We start from the raw sequence: 10,435 nt of genomic DNA, 5'->3' as shown, positions 1-10,435 counted from the left end.
GGAGGGGGAGAGGGAGAGAGAAAGAGAGGAAGGTCTGCTCAGTCAGCTCTCCCCCAACCGCACTTCTCTTCCTCTACCTCCTCCCCCCCTGCTCTTCCTCCTCCTGGTGTTTATCCTCCGCCGGGACGACCTCAGTTCCACAGTTTGAGGAAACTGTCCCAGGATCCTGTGCAGACTCCCATCCCATCCTCAGGGACGCCGGTGCAGCTCACCCTGTTGTCATGGCCGGACAGAACGCCTGGAGGACGAGGAAGAGGAGGAGGAGGAACAGAGAGGAAAGGGGAGAGGAGAGGAAGAAGAGGAGGAATATATCAAATTACACGAACAAAGAGAAAGATAAATGAGATGAGCATAAGGGAAAGAATAAAGAAAAGGAAGAAAGGGAAGAAGAAGAAGAGGAAGGGGAATGAAGCAAAAGAACGGAATGAAGAGGAGATGTGTTCATTTCGTGGCATAACTATATTTATATGATTTTCTTTTCTTCCCTCAGACAAACTCTAAACTCTTCTTTCTACCTGTTGCTGCTGTTCATTTTCCCCCGAGCAGCTAAAGGATGTTTGTTCGTTGTTCACTCACCGACTTTCTCTCCCTTCAGAGAATCCCAGACGTGACAGTTGAAGTCGTCGTAGCCGGCGAAGATGAGGCGGCCTGAGTTGGACAGAGCCACAGACGTGACGCCGGCGTTCAGGCTGCTGTCCTGGTAGCTAATCACCTCCTGGTCAGAGCGCAGGTCGTACATCTTGCAGGAGCAGTCGTCGGAGCCTGTGACGATGGTGTGTCCATTGGAGAAGAACTGAGGAGCGAGGGAGGAGGAGAAATGATCTTCATGTGATACATGATCTGCTGCTGCTTCCACCAGACACTAAATACACTGGTTAAAGTTTCCATCGTCTCTCAGACTAATATACGTGAGTCGTGTTGGAACCAGGAGCAAAGGTACATTAGAAAGTTTAAAACTCGACCTGCTACAGACTCAGGACTCGTTCACACCTGGTTGGGTTCAGAGCTTCAGACTCTTCAGTTCAGTCTGAACCTGAACATCAGGTGTGAAAGGTTCCTCAGACCAGTTTGGACTTTTGGACCAATCACAGGAAGTAGAGACAGCATTAAACAGTGGAAGAAGAAGAAGAAGAGGAAGAGGACAACACGCCAGACGGCCCTTTTAGTTGATCCTGTCGTTGTGTTGCTAACTGGACGACACCTCTGTTCACATCCACAGGAGACAGCACGACAGGATGAGTCGTTGAAGCTGCTCTCTGATCAGAGGTTTTGATGCGTGTGTGTGTGTGTGTGTGTTTGTGTTGTTTCTGTGGATCCTCACCGCGATGGCGTTGATGTCGCTGGTGTGTCCACTGAAGGTCTGCTTGCAGGTCCCTTCCCTCAGGTCCCACAGCTTGGCCAGGGAGTCGCAGGCTCCAGAGATGAAGGTGTTCATGTCGGGGGAGAGAGCCAGCGACATGCAGTCTCCGATGTGATTGGTGAAGATGGTCTTCTGCTTACCGGTCTCCAGGTCCCACAGGCAGCTGAGGGCAGGGCGGGGGAGGGGGAGGGGGGGGGGGAGGCAGGAGACAGTGGGTCAGGTCTGTTTCCAGATCTGGACTAACTCGCACTGTTCACATGTATTTCTTTTATTTAAAAAAATCCATTTCGCATGGTGTGTAATGGTGTTTTGTTTTCTTGTTTTCATCTAGACTCCTGGTTCAACATGTATTTCAACAGATGCTGTTAACATCTGTGTGTAGATTGGACGAATAAAAGAAATTCACAAAGTTTATCGTCCGGTGGCGAAAAGCAAAGCGATGAACTCACCAGGTGGTGTCACCAGAGGCCGTCAGGATGTCAGTGTCGCTGAGGAAACGGCAGCAGGACAGGTAACCTGGGAGGAGGAGAGACAAGCCAGCGTTTAGTCAGTGTCTTCGTCCGTCCGTCCTCCGTCGGCGTCATCCTCACCTGTGTGTGCGTCCAGCTCCCTGAGGGTCTTGGGGCTGGCGGCCTTGATGTTGCAGACTGTGCAGATGTTGTCCAGACCCCCGCTGGCCACCAGGTTACCAGAGGGGGCGAAGGCGACGCTCATCACCCAGGCCGACTTCAGTGGGACGGCAATCAGCTGGGAAGCACCGGTTCAGTTCATTTACAAACTCTTTCATACGTGGTACAACATTAAACACAAGAAAAAGGCTAAAACTTTTAAATTGTTCAATAATGTAAGTTTTATTCCTGACAGGTTGAAAACATCCCTGACAAATTAACTCAAACTATGAAATCCAGACTAATGGGATTATTGGAGGATTAGAAGCTGGGGACTAGTTAACTAGTCCAACCAGTTTCACCAACCAGTGTTGTCACCAGTAACTCAGTTAAACCATGAAGTTCAACATCAAGATGGATTGTTGCACCAGTGATGTTTAAAACTATAAAGTAATATCTTGAAACTTGAAAATTCTAACTTTAAATACAAAATTTCATAATTTCAACTTTCAAATTCAAAAAATTCAAACTTTGAACTTTTGAACTTCATACTAAACTTGAAAGTTGAACATCTTAAAATTAAAGGTGGAATATAACAACTCTTCAGTATGTCATAGCATGACATCATCAGGAAGCTTTGTCATTCCTGTTTGTTTTGCACACTTTGTGAGGACCAGTTGAACTTTGTGTGATAAACAGATTATAATTATAGATTAATACGATATAGAGACTTTCTATATGAGACGGTGATGATTCACCTTGTTGCCGGTGAAGGTGTCCCACACCAGCAGCTTCCCATCCTGTGACGCACTGACCATTTGCCTGCGAGACACCAGGAAACAGTTTGAACGAGACTCAATCAAACATTCACACTTTGAAATGTTAAACGTAGCTTTAAAAAATAAAAAACAACACAGCACCGATTGTGAAACTCATTGAACATCATTGGATGAGTTAGCTTAAAAGTAAAGCTAACTCATTTAGCTCCTCCATGTTAGCAGATGGGACATGGACCACACTAAAAAATCTGTCATTTGATGTTGTTCGTTCAAGTGTTTCTGATCAGTTTGGTTTTAATTTGTTATTTGATGATATGATTGACAGCCGAGACTGACTCGTGCACGTGATGGCGGCACCTGGATCACAGGTATTTTAGCTTCATGTTCTACGACAGGAGCAGGTGGAACTGCATTGTCCATGTTATATATATACAGCCATTGATCGTAAACAGGCGCTGGGGGGGGGGGGATGGACGGACGGCGTGCTCACCTGGAGTCAGCTGACCAGTGCATGGCGTAGATTTTGGCCAGGTGGCCCTTGAGCGTCTTCCTGAGCTTCAGCTGGACTCGGCCCACAGAGTCGACGCCCCCTGCTGCTGAGGTCATGCTGCCGTCGTTCACAGCCTTACGGGCCGCCTGGGGGGGGGGGGGGGGGGGCGTGGTGGAGAGGGAGAGGTCAGTGAGGAAGTTTAACTTTCTGTCTGTGTTTTATTATTTTATCTTTGTTTACGTGTCTTTAAGTTTCCTTGTTGCCAGATTCAGATTCATCTTAACGTTACGTCACTTCCTGTTATTATTGTTCTGAGCGTGAATGGGGCAGATGAGTGTGTAGTTGTATTATTTTTATTACTTTTATTTTGTGAATCACTCTGTGTTACATTATTCGTATGGAAATTGATGAACAAATAAATCATGATCGACTAATGATTGATTGTCTTGGTGGAACATCTACAACAGTTTAACATTGAACTCCTGTTTTCTGTGATCAGGCCTCGTGACGCCTTCACATATGTTAATAAATGTTTCACCTGCAGGAGGCGCTCACCTCAATCTGTGCACGGAGGCCATCGCACTCCTTTTTCAGTGCATCCATTTCAGCTTTCTCAGCTGCCATGGCGACGGTTGCTAAGGGATGTTACTGACGGAAAACGAAGCTGCGACTCTGGAATGAGAGAAAAGATGGAAAAGGAGGAAACAATTAGTTGATTGGCGATTCTGGTTGACAGTCTTTGCACAAACAGGAGGTTGGACGGGTTACAGGGATGTTTGTTGTCCCAGTTTGTCTATAAGACGACTTGAGTCCTCGTGTGTGACCCTGACAGGACACGACTTCACCCTGAGATCAGCTCTGAACATCAGTGACCCTGACGCCTTGATCCTGATCAGGGAGTCACTGACATCGTGTCTCGGGCAAAGATTAGACACGTACCTGACGGCTGTAATCCCGCAAAGTTGTAACACTGTTAGCTCCAATACTCGTGTGATGTGAAGGTGTGAAGGGAGGAGATGGAGAGATGAGGGGAGATGCTCTGCATGGACAGGAAGTGAAGTGGACGGGTGCAGGAAAGGAATTAAGCTTAAGGAAAGGAGAAAGGGGAAGAAGTTAGGAAAGAAGAAAGCAAGGAAGTGACAAAGGAAGCTAAAGCTAATCAATATTTTATCTCATGTCGAAGTATAAAATATGGGCATGTAAAGAATCCCTGGACGTTATCGGTACATTTCTGAATGCTGCTGAGTTTTTATGTTCAATAAACAATAAAATCTCCTCTCTTAGTTTTCATGAACTGTCTCGATCACGTTCTTTCATTCAAGGTGTTGCATGATCATCTTTGGTGTCGGCCATTTTGACGTCAGACTGTACGAAGCTTTGTGTTATTTTTTAAACGTTATTCTTGTTGAAACACAAGCTGTGTAAAATATTTCATGCTAAATTTGTTAAAGTTCAAAGTGAAGAAGCTGCATCTCAAAACCTTTGGCTGTCCTTCTACCTGTGTGGATCGTTTCCCTGCGTGCTGTCGCTGAATGGGCCTAATGCTCCGTAAGAGGATGCTGACGTCCGACCAATTTAACACCAATTACCTGCCAGCAAAACTCTGCCCACTGCCAAGGAACTTTGTTTAATGCTAATCGACGGTAATCAGGAGAGTTCACAGAGCGTCACGTGATGTTCAGACAAAACCAGGTCCCTTCATAAAAGATGCACGATGGAGAAAATGCAAAGAAATGAACAAGGAGCCTCAATCACCTGTTGTTTAAATTCCTGTTGCAACATGAATACGAGATGCGACAAGTCGGGAAAAACATTACAGACCTTTGCAGAACATGATTTGATATCGTTTTAAATTACTAAAGTTTGGAGTTTGAGCTGCTGATACACTTGATGCCTGATGCTTAATTAGAAGGAATCTTTGAGAGCGGAAACTTGAGGATCCAGAGCACAGGTGAAGGTTTAGGATGTGGCCTACATGCAGGTACCTGTGGCAGGCTGCAGGCTGCAGGGCGAAGGGTGCAGGGCGAAGGGTGCAGGGTGAAGGATACAGGAGGGCCAGTAGCAGGGATGGAGGTTTGGGACGGGCTGCTCCAGGCCTTTAAATCCCTGCAGGAGATCTTGAGGGAAGCTTTACCGCTCAAATCTCCTGTCATCCGATTACTGACTGCTCTTTACCTCGGGATCAGAGGGAGAGGGAGGGTGTGGACGGTGGGAGACGTGGATGGTCTGTTCTCGTCCAAACGTCAGGGAGCTCCTCCATCATGATGGGAAATGATGATGAGGCCTCTACATCTCCATGAACATCTTACTGTGAAAAGGATTTCCCCAAAGCTGAAACATGTCTTGAAGTTTTCCTCGCTGGAAACTTTGCAGTAGCAGCTTTGGAAACTATGGAGGAGATCTGCGCAGGAAGCTGGTGGAGGCTTGGCCTCATGTGAAAGATCAGGCTGCAGCTTACTGCTGCTACACCTGAGGCACCAATCCTCTTTAGCAGCTTCCCTACTATCCAAAGATCACCTTCAGAGGGTTAAAGGAATCATGACAGCCTCGGACAGGACTGATCAATTATTCTATCGCATGCAAGAAACCAGTTTCAATATTTAGAGACTCAAGCAGAGTTTGTGTGCAAGATGGTAGCTGCCTTTTATGAAACAACTCAAAAGTGAAGAAGGAAAATGTGAGTTTCTGCAAAATCACTGCAAATGCAAGAAGTTGTTTGCAGGCAGAAGGTTCCACATTAGTTTCTCATATATTGCCGTTTTGCACATTGAAGTAAAAATCCTCCTGCTGGTTTTAAAATCTCACAAAAAGAAAAAACTCACTCTCTTTCTGTGAACTCTCTTCGTTAACAATGAAAAGATGCAGCTCAGTGTTTCTCCAAATGATCCCGAGTGCAGAGGAAGTTCTGGAAGAGAAGAACAAGAGAAAAAGGAGAAACTCACCTTTTCCACTCACAACGTGGTTTCTCCTGTTCCTCTGAACTTGTTCCCAGACTCCTCCGGCTCCGCGTTCCCCCTTCAATGTTTTTTAGATCCCACAATCCCAGGGTGCACCACCTGCTCACTGGCTCCTCCGACGCTCTTCCCCCGGCAGACTGCTCGCAGCTTGTGCTGGTGAAAAACTCTCTCTTTCTGTCTCCCTTCCTCCACAGCGAAGAACAGATGAGGATTGGAGGGGATGAAGGAGATAAGGGATGAAGGGATAAAGCTCAAAGATGGAAATAGAGAGGCAAGGAGAGAGAGAGGGAGGAGAGACGGGGAGAGGGAGCGATGGCGAGAGGAGGCAGGTAAACCGATTGGAGAAAGAAAATCAGGTTATGAGGTCAAAAGACAAGAGCAGGTGAAGAAATGAAAGAACGAGGCCGGAGGAGAAAGGGAACAGGTGGAGAGGAAATGTGAGAATATAAGACGGTGGACGTCTGAGAGAAGGAAACAAACATGGGAATTAAATATGAAAGAATAAAAATCGATCTTGTTTTATTGAGTTTTAATGAGTTTAAGATGCAAATTAAAAGTTTAAATACAGATAAATGAGGATTTATTGGTTTAAGAGGAATATGCCGTGATTGCATTTCCTTATGTTTCTGCAGGTGAGCTGACGCCTGATTGGCTGCATTGCAGCACATGTTTCTTTGTCTGGATGCAGCAGCGGGGCTGGAGCGTCGGAGGTTGACAGAGGTGAATTGGTTTGTCAGAGCTAATGAGCTGAGCCCAGTTAATCAGGGTCTAATGGGATATCCGGGGACGGCCAATCTCGTTAGAGAATTAGAGCAGTTCAGCCTAAACGTGCGTCACACCTGAAACACGCCGAGGGCCGAGATGGAAAGTGGATCAAGAATCAGGATGCAGTTGAGTTTTGCCTCCGATTGAAACGGGGACGGACGAACGTGGCAGCGGCTCCGTGACGAACAGCTGCAAAGCAAAAGAGATCGAGGTAAAACATGAGTTCTTATTTGGAAGGTTTGGAGATAAAAGTTCCTCCAGATCTGGAGAGAGGAGGAGAAGTGACACAGCACATGAGTGACGACACCAAGCAGGTATCTATACGATGAGAGATCATCTCGTTGGGTCCGCCCTCCTCCCCTGGCGTCCCGTAATCTGCCCTCTTCTTCTAGGAAAGCTGGGGACCTCCACTCAGACATGATCATCAATCAGAGGAACATTGATCCACAGACGTGTTTTCAATGATCAATGAAGAGGAACAGGCCAGAACTTTAATAATCAGGTTTATAAAGATAGAACAAAGACTGCAGAAAGATGGACGACATGTCAGATCCCAAAGCTGAAGCCAAAGCGTCTTGATCGCCCCCTGGTGGCTGGCAGCAGTATAGGTTATAGATCCCGCCCCCTCAGCATGTGGGAGCAAATCCTCATGATTCAAAACAATTAAAAGAAAATTTAAAGAATAGAAAAATTGACATTGATTTCTGAATTTGGTCAAATAATCTATAGTTGTGATATTGAGAGCAACAAATAAACTATAAACTATAAATAAAGAAGGACAGCTCCCATGAGTGAAGCTACATCATCTGGATCGCCCCCTGGTGGCTGGCTGCAGACGGAACATGGACCAAACTAAAAGTCTAAGTACAAATTAAATAAATGAAGATGGTTTCTGTCATTTCAGCTCGTTCTTATCTCTCTGATGTTTGTTCAAGTGTTTCTGATCAGTTTGGTTTGAATCAGTTATTTGATGATATAAAAAACGGCTGAGACGTGATGATTGACAGCTGAGACTGACGATCGTATCGCAGGGATCTCTTTATGCGGCTCCACGATCACGACTGCACAACATGCGCAAGATGGCAGCTTTCGTATCTGGGATATTTAGGCTTCATTTTCAGCCTCTTGTCCACTGGTCAGGGCTAACCCAAAGCCCCACTCACATCTTCAGTCTGCAACGTGAATGGATTCATTTGGTTTATTCACTCCTGTGTCAGATGACTCTGCTGTGGACTTGTGTTCTTATCGGCTCCAATCGACAGCGAGGTGACCAAACAGGACTCACCGGGGGAAGAAACAGAAACTCCTCTACTGGCGAAGGGAAAGAAGTGGTTTAAAAACCCTGCGTAGACCCGTTAAATTGGTGTAAATGAGGTATAAGAGGGCAAAGGTCACTCAACACCTTCTTCCCCCAGAGTTTTGTTTCCATCCATCTGTAGAAGACATGATGACAGAGGACTCGCTGATACAAAGAACGAGATCTAAACTGACGAGCGTCACGATGTCCGAGCCGCTCGTCCCTTTGTCCAGATGCTCAAACAGCTGGCAGATGTTTGGGTGCTCAGGTAACGCTGCCTGGTTTCAGCTCTAAGCTCTGGCTCCTCCCCTCCTGCATCACGGACTCGCTACTGAGATCATCTCCGATGTTTGACGGCCGCCTGCAGCCACGACTTTCACACTAAGCCTCTTTTTTTTTAGCAGCAGGTTTTGGCTCAGGCCTCGTTGACTTCATGCAGCGACATCAGCGTTTCAAAGTCTTGTGAGACCTGTCGGTTTAATTTGTTGGTCAAACACTCACAGGTTAAATGCCTGCACGGTCCCTTAGTGTCCTGGAGCAAGGCACATGACGACCTCCTGCTCAGGTTTGTTTCAGTCATATCGAATACACGTTTTCTTTCTGAATGATTTGCTGATTTGAATGAACTGGATTAATGGATCAATATAAACCTCTAAGAAAAGACTGTAATGTCTCATTAATGTCTCTTTTCAATGGGTTTAAATTTCAGTTGATATAAGCCCTGCAGGGGGCGCTGCTCAGGTTTGGGTTTGATCCACGGTGTCCACGTCCTTAACGTTTTCTGCTCAGTCACGAGGGGCAACGGGTTGACCACTCTGCGTTGAGAGTTGCCCACTTGTTTCCGATCACACGTACATGAAGGTCCGCGTTGGTCTGCCGTTCAATTCCACTCCAGTAGGTGGCGGTAATGAGCAATAGGCCTTTTTATCAAATGCGATGTAATTCAAGAAGTTGGCCTCTGTTCTATTCGTCCTCCCTCAGCCTCTCTTCAAAACCAGCGTCCACGTTCTTCCACTTCTTCTTCTCTTTTTAGCAACCGAACCAACAGAGCGCCACCAACTGGACTGGAAATGTGTTGAATAACACAACATGTACGTACGTCACGAGGACCATAGAGGACCTGCAGACGCAGAAACAGGTCCTTCAACATGCACCACCATAAAGGACGTTTGTCTCAAGCCTCGTATGAGTTTACACGTGTCAGATAAACCAGACCTCTGTCACCATGGTTACCTTAAGAAATATATGAATAAAAGAAACAAAGCTGACTTTTCGTTTCACGCGGGATTCGAACATCCGGCTCTGTCGCTCCTTTAACTAACATCCCCTAACTTCAGCCACTAGAGGTCGCCTTACAACAGTATGACAGCTAAACAAAATCATATTTATTATTCTACCAGGAGGATTAATAAGTAAGTAAGAAATTCTGTGAGTCAAACTTCACAGATCAAGTAATTTAAGTCTTTATTGTATCAAGACGGTGAAGCTGCTTTAGAATTAAGCACAAAACAAGTAAGTCTATGAATCTAAATATTGGGTGAACATGATTTAATATTCGAGTGAAAACACACATGAAAGAAAGAGAAGCAGATGTTTTTTAATGACTCAGCGACTCGAGTCTTCTTTAACCATCACCTGAAGTTTTGCTCTGAGCTCTTGTTCCTGAGTTCAGTGTTTGGGCCGTTACGACAGCGAGCGAGTAACGAGCCCGGGTGCTTCTCCTTCCTCCTCCGGGTAAGTCGTGGGCCTGTAATCCGGCCTAATGAAGTGTGACAGAAGAGGGCTAGCTGACTTCCTGATAACTCCCTGTGGTAACGAGCTCAGGAGGGGAGCAGCAGAACAAACCGTCCCCTCCTCTCTCTACCTTTGACTTGTTCAGTCAGCGACGCAGCAGGAAGTGGACGAGATGCAGTGGAATGTGGGTCCAGCAGCTCGGAGAGGAACAGACCAGACGTCACTGGCACGTTGGGTGAAGTTGGTTGTGGGGATTGTTTCTGATTCTGTGTTTTCTGTTTGATAAAAACCCTGAAGCAGGTAGATTTGTGCAAAGTAGAAATACTCATAGATGACAAATAAACACAGATAGATTCTGTCCAATTATAATCCTGCATCTTCTTTCATGTAGTTAATTAGAAGATGAACTCTTTAAACTCCTTGGCCTCATTAACACATTTTAACT

General features: G+C 45.9%; 1 protein-coding gene and 1 long non-coding RNA gene across 2 annotated transcripts in view; both read right to left on the bottom strand.

Moving 5' to 3' along the window:
- The window catches only part of gnb3b (guanine nucleotide binding protein (G protein), beta polypeptide 3b), a 7,140-nt gene extending 687 nt beyond the window's left edge, over positions 1-6,453 (bottom strand). The window contains exons 1-9 of the mRNA XM_034601059.1: positions 6,180-6,453; positions 3,793-3,907; positions 3,238-3,383; positions 2,727-2,790; positions 1,951-2,107; positions 1,810-1,876; positions 1,325-1,523; positions 577-796; positions 1-238 (exon numbers count right to left, since the gene is read on the bottom strand). The exon at positions 1-238 is cut by the window's left edge and continues 687 nt beyond it. Coding sequence (XP_034456950.1) covers positions 132-238; positions 577-796; positions 1,325-1,523; positions 1,810-1,876; positions 1,951-2,107; positions 2,727-2,790; positions 3,238-3,383; positions 3,793-3,861 — 1,029 coding nt within the window. The 5' untranslated portion in view covers positions 3,862-3,907; positions 6,180-6,453 and the 3' untranslated portion in view covers positions 1-131. The remainder of the gene's footprint in view (positions 239-576; positions 797-1,324; positions 1,524-1,809; positions 1,877-1,950; positions 2,108-2,726; positions 2,791-3,237; positions 3,384-3,792; positions 3,908-6,179) is intronic.
- The window catches only part of LOC117771077, a 19,065-nt gene extending 8,630 nt beyond the window's left edge, over positions 1-10,435 (bottom strand). Inside the window, exons 1-3 of the long non-coding RNA XR_004615505.1 lie at positions 10,425-10,435; positions 10,121-10,126; positions 6,232-6,239 (exon numbers count right to left, since the gene is read on the bottom strand). This is a non-coding gene — a long non-coding RNA (uncharacterized LOC117771077). The remainder of the gene's footprint in view (positions 1-6,231; positions 6,240-10,120; positions 10,127-10,424) is intronic.

This window comes from Hippoglossus hippoglossus, chromosome 11 (assembly GCF_009819705.1).
Source record: "Hippoglossus hippoglossus isolate fHipHip1 chromosome 11, fHipHip1.pri, whole genome shotgun sequence".
Lineage (NCBI taxonomy): Eukaryota > Metazoa > Chordata > Actinopteri > Pleuronectiformes > Pleuronectidae > Hippoglossus > Hippoglossus hippoglossus.
This window is presented reverse-complemented; position numbering and strand designations above follow the sequence as displayed.